This window comes from Apium graveolens, chromosome 5, assembly GCF_009905375.1.
Source record: "Apium graveolens cultivar Ventura chromosome 5, ASM990537v1, whole genome shotgun sequence".
NCBI classification, from domain to species: Eukaryota; Viridiplantae; Streptophyta; class Magnoliopsida; order Apiales; family Apiaceae; genus Apium; species Apium graveolens.
Genome location: NC_133651.1, coordinates 11848368 through 11864771, shown reverse-complemented (window position 1 = coordinate 11864771; position 16404 = coordinate 11848368). Strand labels below are relative to the sequence as shown.

Below are 16404 nucleotides of genomic sequence, written 5' to 3'. Positions count from 1 at the left end.
CTCAATATCGCAATGGATCAGGAAAAAGCAAAAGTTTGGTTTTTTTGCTAATAAATCAGTCCGCAATCAGCAACTCTGCAGTTTATGTGAAAAGTGACTCTGCACTAGGGAAAGGGATGGGTAGAAATTAGAGAATGTAGTAGGATAGCTTGTTATATGTTTTGGTGTTATGTTACTTATTTTGAGTGACATTGAGTTTGATTATCATATTTTGTCCATGTATAATAAATGTATTTATATTTGTGTTTTCTGGAACAGATTTCTGCAAATTAATTCATTTTCTACATGTATAAATGTATTTTTCTGGAACAGAATTCTACAGATTTGATCATTTTTCTGCAGCAGTTTCTAACTTTGAAGTTTCTGCAGTTGTCTGCAGCAATTTTCTACACATTTCTGCTACGAATTTTCGCATAATTCTAAAGCAATTCTCTGCAGTTTTCTGTAGCAATTTTCTGCAGTTTTCTGCTACAAATTTCAGCATATTTTTGCAGCAAATTTTTTTGCTGAATTTCACAGAAAATAAATCCAGGGGAGTAGCTGTATTGTAATTTTATAACCATCATGTGTGGCCGCGGTTGCTCAAATTTTACAAATTGAGGTAAATAATTGTTTGTCTGTCTAAGAAACCAGACTACTGGTTTTCCTCATTATAAGTTTACAACCTAATTCAGTTCCTGCACATTCCAACATATCACAACTAGATCTCTTACTTCGCGGTCATTACATTTTTAATGTATTATGTTGCGCCTGTTTGAATTTTTGGTTTGTTTGTAAATTTTTATATAGAAAGACTCTGCTGCACTTTGTAGTTCTTAGGCTTTTAATTATTACTCAATATCGTAATGGATCAGGTAAAAGCAAAACTTTGGTTTTTTTGCTTTTAAATCAGTTTGCAATCAACACTCTGCAGTTAATGTGAAAAGTGACTCTGCACTAGGGAAAGGGATGGGTAGAGATTGAGAGCTTGTTATATGTTTTGGTGTTATATGTTCCTTATTTCGAGTATCATTCATATAATTTTAACTAGAGTTTAATCATCTTATTTTTTTTAATGTATAAATGTATTTATATGTGTGTTTTTCTGGAACAAATTTCTGCAGATTTACTAATTTTCTACATGTATAAATGTATTTTTCTGGAACAAATTTCTACAGAGTTCCTCATTTCTGCAACAGTTTCTAACTTTAAAGTTTCTGCAGTTTTCTGCACATTTCTGCTACAAAATTCCGCATATTTCTGCAGCGATTTTCTGCCGCTTTCTGCTACAAATTTCAGCATATTTCTGCATTTTTTGCAGCAATTCTTTTGCTGAATCTCACAGAATATAAATCCAGGGGAGTAGCTGTATTGTAAATTTATAACCAACCATGTGCGGCCGCGGTTGCTCAAATTTTACAAATTGAGGTCAATGATTCTGTGTTTGTCTGAGAATCCAAACTATTGGTTTTTCTCATTATATGTTTACAACCTAGTTCACATCCTGCACATTCCAACATATCACAACTTGACCTCCTACTTCCCGGTCATTGCATTCTTAACTTTCGGTCAAAACTTTAAATGTTGGTAGAATAGTTCTCTTCTTGAATCACAATCACACTCCAACATTACAATTCAGTGACCAGAACCGATGACGAACTATACATCTTATATGATGGCTTTTTCAATGGTAGACTTGTGGCTTTTAAATTCTATCTGCAACTAAACTATGGCAATTGATTTGAGCAGTGCAAAATTAAATTAAAGCTCCTTGATGTGTTGCTCAGGATCGGATCAGAAGATTTTAATTGATTAATCAAACATATTCTGAGCCTATTAATATCTATAATTGAAATTTAGAAAATTAAATTTTAAGAAAACAAATTCAAAAATATATGAAAAGTAATTAAAATTGATATCAAATTTATAGTTCATGTGAAAGATGAAGACGGTCTTTGCACATTAATTAAAGGGGACCAATCTGTAGCAACTGTTTGCTATTATTAGGTTGTTAACAAACAGTTTAAGGGTCGTTGGATGGGAGATTAACGGGTGAGATGGTACTCGGACCGCGGAAAGTTTCAGCGGTTGGTCTGGACGGACCGCAGAAAATTTCCGCGGTTGGGTGCTGTCCCCTTATCCCCAGCATCCCAACATCACCTCATTTCACCACAAAAACACCAAAATTTTGTAGAAAAATTCTACTCTCTCCAAGTTTACATTTTAGGCGATTTTGGGGCATTTTCATCAAGAACTTCAAGTTTTTTTGTCAATTCAAGGTATATTTCTTGTCTTAAATTTCTCATTTTCATGGCGGATAAATTATTTGCTCGCATGTTTCGTCATAAACGTCAAAATGAAAAAAAAGAGGCTATTGATTGTAGTTTACATCTTGATAGTTTAAATAGTAGTGAAGAACCTAAAACCCCTGTATATGTTGAAGATGATGATTTTGTAGATAGAAATGAGCAATTTATTAATTTAGATGACAATTTGGTTGATGTTGAAGATGAAAGTGATGGAAATGAGGTTGAAAATGAGGTCAAAAATGATAGTGATAATGTTGAGGGTGAGGATGAAATTGATAATGTAGAGGATGCAAATTTGTATGAAAATGTTGATGGGGGGAGTTCCATATTTGAATCAAATTTTTCAAAGTGTGGATGAGGCCGGTCATTTTTTTAGGGCTTATGCTTTACGAAATGGATTTGCGATTAAAATTCAAGCTAGCCATCGTAATAAAGACAACGAGATATATGGTCGTTTATATGTTTGTAGGCTTTATGGAAAAAGTGTCGTCGCCGAGAGTAGTCAAAATAAACGGCGTAGAGAGGTTCTTCCTAAAAGCGAGTGCAAGGTGAGGATGTATGTCAATTATCAAAAGAAAAAACGTCACTGGGAGGTAACTAGCCTTGAATTGGTACACAACCACGGTCCTGTTTCCCCTAGTAAGATGAATTTGGTACAACGAGAAAGACATGTCAACACCGCGACCCGTAGTTTGATAAAAACGCTTTATGGTTCGGGGGTTCGTAATTGTCAAGTGATGAATGTGATTGGTAACATTCATAGAGGTAATGACAAAGTTGGTTTCAATGTTCAACATGTTAGGAATGTGTTAAGAGACGAGAGGATGAAAAGGTTTGAGATTAGTGACGCCCAAGCGGGGTTGGACTTGTTGCATAGGTTGAATGAAGAAAATGGTTCTAAATATTTTATTAGGACTGAAGTCGATGAAGAGAATCGCTTGAAGTGTCTAGTATGGATTGATCCGAGATGTATAATGGCTTACCAAAATTTTGGCGATGTTATGGCTTTTGATACCACTTATCGGACAAATAGGTATGCAATGTCATTTGTCCCATTTACCGGAGTCAATCATCATTATCAATCGGTAATTTTCGGGTTTGCATTGATGCGGGATGAACACGCGTCGACTTTTGAGTGGATTCTTCGTACTTGGCTTGAAGGTGTGGGGAATAATCCTCCATTGACTATAATCACGGATCAAGATCAAACCATGGCAAGCGCTATTGCGGTTGTACTCCCGAATACTACCCATTTATTGTGTTTTTGGCACATTAGTCAAAAATTCCCAGAAAAATTAGCTCATTATTATTCGGCTTTTCCGGAATTCAAGACGGACTTCAACAATTGCATTTATAAATCTCTTACCGAATGTATTTTTGAAGCTAGATGGGCGTCGTTTGTGGAAAAGTATCACTTGCAAGATCATAAATGGTTAAAGGGGTTATATGAGTTGAAGCACAAGTGGATTCCTGCATATACTAGAAACAAATTTTCGGCGTTTCAAAATAGTACATCGAGGAGTGAGGGGATGAATTCTTTCTTTGATAAGTATGTGAGTTCGGCAACGGGTTTAAAGGAATTCATTGAAAATGCCCAAAAAGCATTGGCAAGGCAATTCATGAGGGAGAAGGAAGAAGATTATGTCACCATTAATCTAAAACGTCCCATGAAATTGCATACCACATTGGAGTATCATGCTTTTTGTATCTACACTAAGGAAATGTTTAGAAGATTTCAAGATGAATTGGTCGAGTCTTCAAAATACTTTGTTGAAAAAGACCGACGAGCTAGTGAAGAAGGGGAGAGAATGGGGGATGTTTATACGTACTATAGTTGTTATAGGCCCATGTCCGAGCCTACGAGAAGAAATGTTTATTTTGTGGCATTCAAGAAAGCAAGCTCTTTGGGAATGTGTACGTGTAGAATGCTTGAACATTCGGGGCTACCTTGTAGACACCTATTGGCGGTCTTCACTAAGAAACGGGTTTCGGAAATTCCCCCGTATTACATAAACCGGAGGTGGACAATGCATGCCAATAGAGTTGATGGTGTGTTGCCTTACAATTTGGATGTTGGACAAAGTCATGAGATGACCTCAACCGATCGATTTAATAGCATGACAATGTTAACCATGAGTTTTTGTCAAAGTAGCATTGCATCCAAGGAACGGTATGATTATGCCGTTGGAGTGATGAATCGAGAAATACCAATTCTCGAAAAAATGAGCGTTAATGGAATTAAATCTTACGAAAGCAATTCGCAAGCTCCAAATACAAGTGCTCATGAAGAAACAATTCTTGACCCTATTATGTCTCAAACTAAAGGGAGGAAGAAGGACGTTCGTTTCAAAAGTCCAATAGAATCGATTGGTAAAAAGGAGAAGCCGCCAAGAAGGTGCACTTATTGTCAAATGGAAGGCCATGATAAAAGGAAGTGTGCTAGTAGACTAGAAGATCTTAAAAATGTTCAAGAATCGCAATATAATTAGTGGTGTACCATTTTATAACCGAATGTTGTAATCTTTAAATGGATTTCAATTTTAAGTGTTTAACATTGTTTTCTTTTTTGTTATGTTTTATTGTCATATAATTGCCAATTATTATCATATAATTGTGTTTTATTGTGATAGGTAACATGACTAGCGAGTATAGTGGTGAGAACAACTCCGATCATAGTTGTGATTCGGTTTCCCACGTTAGCAACACATTCTCGGACTCCCTACCAAGCGACTCGTGGTATGAGGACAATGATGAGGAAGATGTGGTCTCACCAACCTTTAGTGAGATGGAAGATGCATGTGCCGAGTTGATGCCCCTTGTGGACAATGACGAGCCGCCCCATGTGGAGGAAGAGGAAACGGACTTGTACCCACCCGATGAGGAGGCTTATAGGGCCAAAAATTGGATCGAGGCATGCAATTGGATGGAGGGTACTGAAGCGTGGAGATTGGTGAACTCTCATCCGGATCCGTACTTCCTTCCGATCTTGAATTTGGGCAACAACACGCCCGATGGAAAATGGAAAAAATCCGGATGGAATGGCAGTAAGCTTGTTAAATGTGATCGGATAGCCGATATTGTAAACTTGAGGCCTCGTGAGGGTTGTAATATGGACCAAATACGCATCGAATATGTGAAGGGTTGGGTTTCACACCTAACGGGAGGGACGGAGAGGGAACGCGGGACATGTTTTGCAAGATTTCGTCTCTACGATGGCTCGAATACGATTCCGGTTACCATTTGGAACGACTCCAACCCTTACCCTTGGAAACTTACGGAAGGCCATATCCGTGATGGTTGTGTACTTGTTCTCTACCATATTGCATGCTTCGTGGATACTACGCAAGGAGTTGCTCAACACCGGTTATCCGGTGTTCTTTCTAATATACTAGGTATTTTTGGTTAGGACCAATATATTTCATAAAATTTAGTGGATTGTATTGATCGTCTAATTTTCATTCGAATCTATGTATTTTCATTGAATTTTATATGAATTTATATGAATCTTCTAAGAATTAAAGTATGAAATTTGAGATTGAAAGTGTACCTAAAAATTTGAGATTGAAAAGTAAAGTTTACAAGTCGAACTATACATTACAAATTGTTATGAAATGTATTGAAAAGTTTTTTTCAATATTTGGACAAGCGTTGACTTTCGTTGACTTTTTTAAGGAATTTTCAATTTATCGTAAAAAATGAAAAAAAATAAATTTTTTTTTGAAAATCACTCATTACCATATTTTAAGACTTTTGAGAGTAGTTTGGATTAGTGGAAGTTAGTTTAGGACTAACTTCCAAAAATTAAGCAATTTCAACAGAAGATTAATTTGCACATACTCTGTTTCCCCTGTCTTTTGCTCTGTTTTCAGGTGCAAAAAACAAAACTGATGGACCGCGGAAATTTTCCGCGGTTGGGCTGTAGACGGACCGCAGAAATTTTCCGCGGTTGGGGCCATTAAATTGTTTTTTTTGCAGATTGAAAACAGAGCAGCCAGGAAATTCACAACCAAATTCACAACCAAATCCACAACCAAATCCCACCAAAATCCCAACACCAAAATCCACCAAATTCCACCAAAATCTACCAAATTCCACCAAAATCCACAACAACCCAAAATGCTCAAAAATAACAAAAATCCAACAAAATTAAACAACGTCAAACCAAACAAACCAAATAAACCAAATAAAACCCGACAACATAAAATGAAATCCAACTACATAATTCAACAACCTAAAATCAAATGAAATCCAACTACATAATCCGACAACCTAAAATGAAATGCAATCCAACTACATAATCCGACAAACTAAAACACTATGAAATTCAACTACGAAGCCTCGTGACGCCTACGCATACGAATCCCGGGAATCCCCCTTGCCTTCCTAACTGAAGCTCCCTGGCTATCCGATACCTAAAGGTATCCACCTCCTCCTGCGACCAATTTGGTACCTCAGCTAAGTCATATCCTTGTGTGAAGTAGTCCATGTACTTCATCACATAAACACCACAATCATTAGAGTTTCGTTGCTTTGGCCTGGACGGTAGAGCTAGGACCTCGGCTGAAGTAGGGTCAAGCCCCTCGACTGGGTGTACCATATGCAATAGCCTCGGCAACAACCATGACTGCAATGAAATTATGATCCGAGAATGAATATAATATACAATTGGTAAGGACTATATAGAAGACAGTAATAGTAGAGGAACATACCACCACTCGTATATCCTCACGATAATCCGGCTCGTCATTCATTGAATCTATGATAAGACCTTCAAATCGTCTAGTACCGAACATGAACAAAACTCAATGCACATCTCCGACACAACATGGGATGAATATGTAGTCCGCCTCGAGAACGGAAGGACCAACAGTAGCACTGGAAAACCCGGTAAAGCTACGTAATGCTTTATTCCATGCCCTCTGCAATGTATCTCCACTGACCCTCGATGCTTTTCTGATTTTCTTCACATGTCCTTTCCCAAGAACCATGAAGTAGGGATCCATGAAATAATAGACGGGTTTCCTCTCCCATATACCTCCAGTGTGAATCTCCTCCTCCCGAGTCCTTAGCAATCTCTGCAAGTATATATGAATGCAACAAGTAAAATAAATGCAACAAGTAAAATAAATGCAAAAACTAAAATATATTAGACAACGAACAATACCATATAAGTGTATATGATCATGTCATCAACCCATGTTCCTGGAGCCAGACTCTGCATAGCTGATGCATGGACGTGATAGTCCTGAACACTAAGACCACCGGGATTCCTCGGCGCCATCCCAAAGCCCCATCCCCAATCTGAATATATAACATTCTTCTTTGTCATGCTGAGACTCTTAGTGATACTCCACTTCTCCTCTTTCATCCTGCGGGATGCAAGCTTCGCGGGCCTACTAGATGAGGCAATAGCCTGGGGTGGCTGAGACACATGCTGGGATGGCTGTGTCATGTCAACGACATCCTGGGCAGGAATGGCTGGAATGTCAAAGTCGTCAGCCAAAGGTGCAATGAAATCTGATTTTATGTTCTGAAATGTGGGAGGTTTGTAGGCGGGTCCTTTGATCTTCTTCATCAACCGAGAGAATGGTGTGAGGAAGGTAGCAGAAATCCTCCCAAACTCCTCCACAAACTCAGGAGGAACCTTAGCATCCAGCTGCTTCAACATATTAAGCCCGGCAACCATCTACAAACAAAAACAAGCAAACATTTTTTCATTAATTCCACAAGAATATCATATCATCAAGATGAAATACGTGTGAATGCAAATTTTATAGTGTGTGGGGGTGTAATGTGAAATATGCATATTTGTAAAACACTTACAACTTCATAGCCCTCGAGGCTATCATACAACTCCCTCGTCTTGTACTGCTGCTGAGGCTGTGGATCGGGCTTCCCTATGCGCATACGAGATATATCAGCATACCACGCCATGTAATCAGCCTCCGAAGCTATGTCTACCGAGTCATCAACAAGGCCATCCAAATCTGAACAGAACCTGGCCCATTTGCCAATATCAATAAACCACCGCACCAGCCAATCCTCCCCTGCAAACGTGGCATCCTTAGCCCCCCTGTAACCAACCATGTTCACCGGTGCCCGTGGAATCTGGGGACTAGAACCAAACTGTCTCGACACCCTGTCCGGATGCTGCCACTCGACCACGTCGTAACATACAAGGGGAACTCGACCGCACCCAGCTAACTGTGCCTGTATCATCTCGCTGTCCATAACATCCTCGAACCTAGCATACGGCCTCCAGACCACCTCATCACCAGCAACACCATCAAACTCACCCCTATAGAACGGTAAGCCGTGGTGAGGGCCTGACATCCTGCGCTTCTTCGAAATCCCGACATGAGTATCACTAGCATAGGCCCATCCCTCAGCAACCGGATAATCCTCCTGACCGGGAGATCGTAAAGGCACGCCAATACGAGGAAATCTCTCGTAAGACCAAACCTGTAACACCCAGACATAACAAGCAATGTTCTTGCTGCCCTTCCTTGCAGCAATCTCCAAACCCCGGTATATATGAGCTAACACAGCTGCACCCCAAGCATAATAAGGAATCTCCCACATATTAATCAAGGGTGCATATACCGAACATGAACAAAAGAGCGGTTGATGCTGGGGAAGAGGATACAACCCATAATGAATAGCAGATATGCCTTGGTATGTACAACCGTGGCCCTCATATTGTTCTTCTCAGGCTTCTGTGCACCATATCTCTCAAACAACCACCCCAGCTTGATGTTATTCCGATACAAAGCCTCCTTCACCTCCTCCTCGGTCAAAGGCTCAAACCAATTATTAGCGAAATACGCCGCCTTGTTCTCTATCACCCCACAAGTCAGCGCATCCCCCTGAACTGGCACCCCTAAAATAAACCCCACATCCTCCAATGTAACAGTCATCTCGCCCTGCCTCGTGAAAAAAGTGTTGGTCTCAGGTCTCCAACGCTCCACCAAAGCAGATATCAACCGAGTGTCAGTAGCCAAGACAACAGCAGGGTCTGCAAAAATCTCAAACCCAAGCATGTGTAGCAATTCCCGCTGTGGTCTCCTTAACTTCCACAAGTGCAATGACTTGTTCCCCGAATAGCTCTGCAACTCATCTCTCCCTGCACCATCCCAAACATACTCACTGACGTGATACCGATTGTCCCAAATAATATTATGTGCGTTAGGACCCGGCAACATATTCCCGAAATCATCAAAATTATCCATACCTGAAAATATTGCCAACAAAATTCATCAATCACCACAATAAAAACACCACAACGTACACAATAAAAACAATCACCACATATATAAACACCAAGTACATAATACATTAACCACTATATTCGCAATTCGTAATTATTCATCCCAAAAATTAATTACATCCCCAAAAATTAAGCACCAAAATTTAACCCCTAAATTAACCCTAATTTCATAATTATAAATTCTTAATATAATTCGAATGTAACACCAATTTTATCATTAAATTCTATTTTTACACTAAATAATTCGAAATTAATACTAATTCATTCGAATTTCACACTAATTTTTTCATTAATTCGATTTATACACTAAATTAATTCGAAATTATCACTAGTTATTTTTGATTTTACCACTAATTTATCCTGAAAATTATTCGAAATTAAAATTTAATTAAACGAATTTTAAATAAATGAAATCTAATGAAACGAATTTTTACACTAATTTTATTCGAATTTTCCACTAATTCAATTCGAATTTTTACACTAATTTTATCATTAAATCCTAAAAAACGAATTAAAATATACGAAAATAACACTAATTAATTCTAAATTAACACTAATTTATCCTAAAAATCGAATTAAATCAATTCCAAATTATGAACCCTATAAATTCTAAAAATTCGAATTTAATCATATTACGATTAATATGTTAATTCATTACAAAGATTCATACATAAATTAACCCTAAAAATTTGAATTACATAAATAAAATCAGATATAAAACAAGAAAAATACATAAATTTATATCAATAAAACTGTAAATAACAAAAAAGAATCGAATATATACCTTAATGACGAAAAAGGTGAATGATTTAAGCTTTTGGATTGCTGGTTCTTGCTTCTGCTGCTTCTGCTGGAATTTTCTGCGGCTGTGTTTGTGTTTGTATATTGTGAAGAGTCTGTGTTTGCTAGGGATTAGGGAAAAAAAACGACACCAACCGCGGAAATTTTCCGCGGCCCGTGGCTAGGGATATTTTAGTAATTTTTTTGGACCGCGGAAAATTTCAGCGGTCCGCTGTGATCTCAGCCTTCTATTTCCCCATCCAACGATTACAATTGTGTTTGTTGTGAACCGGTCTACAACAAACGTTTGTTGTACACCGGCCCCCTTAATTCAATTAGAAATGCAAGACAAATGTATAGGTGTAAACAACATTCATTAACCATAAAATAATATATGAATGATTTTGTATAATAAAATATAGTTTATAATAAAATTTTCCAGGATTATAATAAATAATTATAATTACAACATGATTTCAACATTCTTATAAGTTATAACTTTATTATTTATCAGGATTGTAATATTTATCAGGATTGTAATAAAAAAAATTACAAGAGTCATTAAGAATCATGATTTATTTTATTCCAATATCAATAGTAGATCAGTTTAAAATATTAGATAAGTTTAAATTGTTGGATAATTTTTGGTTAAGGATTTGCATCGAATTTAATACCTGGAGGCAGAGCATTAGAATTATGAGCAAGTTCAGAAGAACCAGAGGTGTCCACATGTGCAGCAATCTTCTTAGATTTGTTGAACTTGAAGTCATTAGGAAAGCCACGAAGTCTGTAACACTTGTGAACTAAGAAGTAGGGACACTTGGGTCGCTGCCGAATCCCCGTATCGAATTTTCGGACACACGTATCTCCTTATCGGACACACGGATTCTTCTAAGATACTAATATGAAATTTTATCTTTAAAAATTGTAGTTAAAATCTATTTTAGCAAACTACATTTACAAAATTAAGTATCCATGTCTATTAGTTACTACAGAAATATTGATTATCGTATTCTTTTTTGTATAAACTAAAAAATTTTACTTGTATTTTTGTGTTTTAGATTAATAAATGATGCATTTGATTTATTTTTCAAGCAATTTCTGATTTTGTTAGTAAGTTTTATTATGTTTAACATGAAATATATATAAATTTTTTGTTTATTTTTCCCGTGTCCCCCGCACTCCCCACATTTTTATATTTGTTGAATCCCGTATCTCGCACTACGCACTCGCACTCTCGCACATGTTTTCTTGCTTCCTAGCTTGTGAATCAAGTGGCCTGGTTTCTTGTAATAATTGCAGTGAAGAGAGGCTTTAGATTTATTGTCAGCAAAGTTCCTGGTCTTGGATTGTGATGAAAAATTGACTCTGGCTTGCAAAGAAGCAGCATGTCTCTCTGTGCTGCTCCTTGAATTTTTTTCAAGAGGGGTCGGCTTACCCCTATTATGATCCACCTTTGAGTGAACTAGTAACTATCCAACCATGATAATCTAGGATCGGATTCTTGCACTCTCTGACCATGTAACTGCACACAGATTGAATTCTTGCACTCTCTGACCATGTAACTGCACACAGATTGAGAGGCTTAGATATCAAATCTCACTGTACAAATCAATAATTTTTCATTCTAGGACTAACAACGATGTTGGCTCTTACATGTGACAAACGCAATAAATCTGCATTAGTATAGGTGTCCTAAACAGAAAAACTGGCTATGGTTTAAACCATGACCAAGGCAAGGAATGAAATGTTGGCATCAAATTTGTTTACTCCATATCTGCATTAGTATATTCTTTCAGGTCAGAAAGCAAGATATGCAGAAAACGAACAAACCATCATTCCAGACTTGCATCCAAAATTCAAAGGAAAGCAAGCTGCTAGTTGTTACTTGGTTCAAGGAAGTTTTTGTACACATATTTTAAAATCTTTTAACATTTGAATTTTTAATTTTAAAAGTTTGATTTTATAGATAAAATATAGGATGGAAATTATAATTTACACAATAATTTTCTAAAAAATAATGGGGGCACTTCTTGACGTAGATAAACACTTTCAAAATGCTAACCAAGAATATCTCTCAATAAACTTTCCACTTACCGGCATTTTTAACATGAATGAACACTTTTAAAATATGGCCAAACGCTTTAATAAAAGTACAAACAGTGAACCAAGAGGACAGGATTATCGTTTGAGTTTGGGGGATTAGTGCTAGATAAAACCATCTATAATATGATGATTATGATGATAATTAATAAGAAAAGACCTTCAGCTAAGTTGTTTGAGAATAATACATCAGTGAAGTCATCTTTTAAAAAACATTAGAGGCTTGGAGCGAACAACTCCATCGCCTTTTCGGCAACTTGTCAACTGCTCCATTCTCCATTTCTATCCAGCATATATCGTCATGCATAATTTACTACTCCGAAAATGTTATTTCAAGAATTAGTTAAATCAGATTCTGTATATTGGTGATAATGCCATAGTAGTAGACATTTAAGTATAGAATTATAATGAGAGAATTCAAATATTCCAACTAAAGTTATTGATTCACTAATCACAGTCTAATCACTATCAGTCCCTAAATTTTACTTACTAATCTTATAAAACATAAGATCCCCTCAGCACTTATCTGTTAGGTGGACACCACTATGCCAGTAAATCATTTATATTAAACACAAATTTTTGTTCATTAAATTTCGATTACTACTAAATCAAACATGCAGGCAAGTTTAAACACTAGCTTCAAAGTTAGAAAGTAGAATAGTACATCACATGGTCCCACCTTGTAGAATATATGAAAGTTCAGACCGAGTGAAAGAGCATTTTATGGCATTGCTTTTGTGCTTTCTTTTTCTTATACCGAAATTTAAGGCAGAATAGATTGATTTGTGAAGTGAAGTGGAACTGTGCCAGAGAGAGAGAGGGAGAGAGAGGGAGAGAGAGAGAGAGAGAGAGAGAGAGAGAGAGAGAGAGAGAGAGAGAGAGAGAGATGAATGAACCACCAAAGTATGCTTATCCCTACCCTGCTCAAGGTAAACACCTGTAATTAGCCTGTTTATTTTTGCTGTTAACTTGAGTATTAGACTATTTAAGTATAGTTGCAGATACCTGAAAATGAAGAGTTGATAATTGCAGGTAATTATTATGGTCCTCCTGTGATGGCACCGCCACAGTACTATACAGCTCCGACGCCTAGGAGGGAACCAGGTTTCCTCGAGGGATGGTAAGTGTATTACCATTTTTATTTGATTATTTTGCGATCTTTGCTTACTACAGCACCCCGAATCTGTGTCACAGAGGGTGTGATAGTTGACAAATAAGTAAGGTGCATGTTGGTTCATGAGATTTGATCCTGTTAAACGGATGTGAGAATGCAAATTTGTATTTGAATTTCATCTTTTGCCGTGAACTGAATCGAAAGCCAGAGAGCAAAAAATCGATTCAGAAACTTTTTAACTTTTTAAGTCGTAATGGGAGTCTACAAAAACATGGCATACATGAGATCCAAACAATAACTTTTTGGCAAAAAAGAATTATGTTAAAAACACCAACTGACAAAGATGTCTGAAATTGCAGTCTTGCAGCTTTGTGTTGCTGTTGCCTCTTTGAAGAGTGCTGCGACCTTTTCATCTTCATCGGTTAATTGATAAATCCTTTATCAATCCTCCTTGTCTATAAGACTAGAACTCTAGTGATTAAGCACATCTGATGAACTGTTATGCATTTTATCAAAATTAACCATTTAAGCGTGTAAAATTATCTAGTATGATATGTTTAAGTAGTCTTTATTGCTAGATTTCTCACTTGCTTCCCCAGCTCCCCTTCCCCTTCAACTGGTAATATGAGTTTGATTAATTTTTTCTGCATCTAAAAGTCAAAAGCGCAATGGAGCAGTTGTCACCTGAGTTGACACATTGCTAAGCTATCATCCACGAGTATGGTTGTATTTGTAGCCACCAATTCTCTATGAATTTGTATTTGCTAAGCTGGTATGAGTGATTTGTAAAATCAGAAGTGCCGAATTTTCTCTAAATTATTAGATCGCTAATCGGTTTACACCGAAAGCTGCACCATTGAGACAATCTTTTATTAAATATTCTCTTTTAAAATTCAGTAAAATTTTAAAAAAGTTCCTTTTTTTTTTATGAAATTCACAAAAAGTCCACCTTTTATCTAGAAAATTCTAAGATGCTAGAAAATTCTTAGCTAAATAATCAAGGTGGCAATGACATAAGAGTCATATACGTGGCATTTTGAGAAAATTATGTAAAAAAATTGTACTTCTACTACCACGTATTCAATTAACAAAAAATATAGATAATTATTTTTGATTGACTATATTTTTATACGATCAGGTATAATTTTTTATAATCAAAATAATAGATAATATATCATTAGAGGTATATATGAATTTTCTTGACTAAAATTTTACAAACCGATGATACACTATTTTTGTCAATCATTTTACATTTTAGCATCGGATCGAAGATACTCTTATTCTTGTAAACTTCTTATTAGATACTTGATATATTTATAATTTTTTCAAAAAAACAATCGGTGTTCTAAAAATCGGCGATTAATCGAGATTAATCGCTATTCGGTAGGAAAACGAAAAGATTAAGCGATGTAACAATATGATGTAGTGCCATGAGATTGTATAGGTAAATGAAATATCTCGAGCTCGATTCTCACAAACCACATGTTTTGCCCACAAGAGTTGTCTCAGTTGTTAAAGAGGGGATAACTATCCTCCTGATCACATGTTCGAATTTCAGGGGAGGAGAATTTATGATTATGGTCCCGTTTGGTATTTCTGTTGCAAACAGTTACAGCTGCTGAAAAACTCTCAGAAAAGTGTTTGGTAAATTCTAAAAGCTACTTTCCGTAAAAGCGTTTTTGGTGTAAAAGCTGTCGTTAGCAAAACCATGTTCCCCCATGCTTTTGGAAAAAACTGTTTTCAACTTTCATAAGAAATAGCTATCAGTTTCACCATCAAACCTTCTAAAAAATATTATTTTTATATATTATATATCAAAATATAAATAAATTAAAAAAAATTACCAAACAGTCATCTAATTTTCTTAGCAGCACTTTTTCTCACAGCACAGCAGTTTTCAACAGCATTCCCAAATTGAGCCTATTCCTCCTGAGCCAGAGTCTGTCGCTTAAATGTGATTTATCTTGGTTCACGTGATTTGCAGGCTATTGCGTGAGCCCGTAGGATTTATCAAGTTCGCACCCGAAGAATAGTGGATGCGGGTTACCTACGATAAAAAAAAAGAACAAGCGAAAATTGGGTCAAAAATTATTTTACGAGAATCAGTCAAAAATCAGGTTAATCAGTCAAAAAACGATTTCATTGGTAAAAAAATAAAAGGTTTATAAAAAAATAAAAAAAATTAAAAAAGGTATAAATTCTTAAAAAAAATAAAAAAAAAAATTATTTTAGTATGCATAATTTATTATTTTAAAAGGTTAAATAATGAAATTTCTAAATTTTTCATCTCAAATAACCTCAATTCATAATCTAGATCTTAATTTTTTTTATCGTAGATAACCCGCCGCCGCTACCCTTCGGGTGCGCACTGAGTAAACTCTACGGGTTCACGCAATAGTCTGCAAACCACGTGAATTAAGGTAAACCGCATTTAAGTGACATACTCTAACTCAAGAGGCATAATCATAAATTCTCCTCCTGTGGGATTCGAACCTGTGAATAATTATCTTTTTTTAAAATAATTGAGTCAACCCTTACGGGTTAGATCTTAAAAAATATATTTACCTTAATGATATTACATATTTAAAATTTAGTTGTATGAATATATATAATAAAATAATTACTGAATAGTCAAAGTAATAAAATAATTATATATAATATTAAATTAATTTCCGATTAATGACTGGATTAATTATTCGGATTAATTCTTGAATAATGCTTTCACCCATAAATTCCAATTTCCGCTTTTTAGACGACGGAAGACAACCATGAATGAAAGGCCTGTTCTTTTCAAGTGAATAATCGCATTAATAATTCCTTACTGATCTATTCCAAGTTTCCAAACTTTTCCC

The 16404-nt window shown here is 36.2% G+C and overlaps 2 protein-coding genes and 1 long non-coding RNA gene across 3 annotated transcripts; 2 read left to right on the top strand and 1 right to left on the bottom strand.

Annotated features, from left to right (window-relative positions):
- Positions 1-2289: 2289 nt before the first annotated feature.
- Positions 2290-4777, top strand: LOC141659808 (protein FAR1-RELATED SEQUENCE 5-like). Its single transcript, XM_074466734.1, has 2 exons — positions 2290-2636; positions 2758-4777. The coding sequence occupies exons 1-2, from the start codon at positions 2290-2292 to the stop codon at positions 4775-4777; spliced, it is 2367 nt and encodes a 788-aa protein (XP_074322835.1).
- A 2313-nt stretch (positions 4778-7090) lies between these two features.
- On the bottom strand, positions 7091-8870 carry LOC141659807 (uncharacterized). The gene is made up of 3 exons (XM_074466733.1): positions 8112-8870; positions 7453-7974; positions 7091-7363 (listed from the first exon to the last, which is right to left on the bottom strand). The coding sequence occupies exons 1-3, from the start codon at positions 8868-8870 to the stop codon at positions 7091-7093; spliced, it is 1554 nt and encodes a 517-aa protein (XP_074322834.1).
- Positions 8871-13154: 4284 nt separating this feature from the next.
- LOC141723398 (uncharacterized) lies at positions 13155-14131 on the top strand. The gene is made up of 3 exons (XR_012576267.1): positions 13155-13367; positions 13471-13558; positions 13912-14131. It is a non-coding gene; the product is annotated as an uncharacterized LOC141723398 (long non-coding RNA).
- Positions 14132-16404: the final 2273 nt, after the last annotated feature.

Coding starts and splice junctions, on each gene's coding strand:
- LOC141659808 (XM_074466734.1), top strand. CDS start 2,290: ATGGCGGATAAATTATTTGCTCGCATGTTTCGTCATAAACGTCAAAAT. Junction 2,637..2,757: donor TTTGAATCAAATTTTTCAAA/GTGTGGATGAGG, acceptor ATATGTTTGTAG/GCTTTATGGAAAAAGTGTCG.
- LOC141659807 (XM_074466733.1), bottom strand. CDS start 8,870: ATGTGGGAGATTCCTTATTATGCTTGGGGTGCAGCTGTGTTAGCTCAT. Junction 7,975..8,111: donor GCCTCGAGGGCTATGAAGTT/GTAAGTGTTTTA, acceptor TTTTGTTTGTAG/ATGGTTGCCGGGCTTAATAT. Junction 7,364..7,452: donor TGATCATATACACTTATATG/GTATTGTTCGTT, acceptor ATATACTTGCAG/AGATTGCTAAGGACTCGGGA.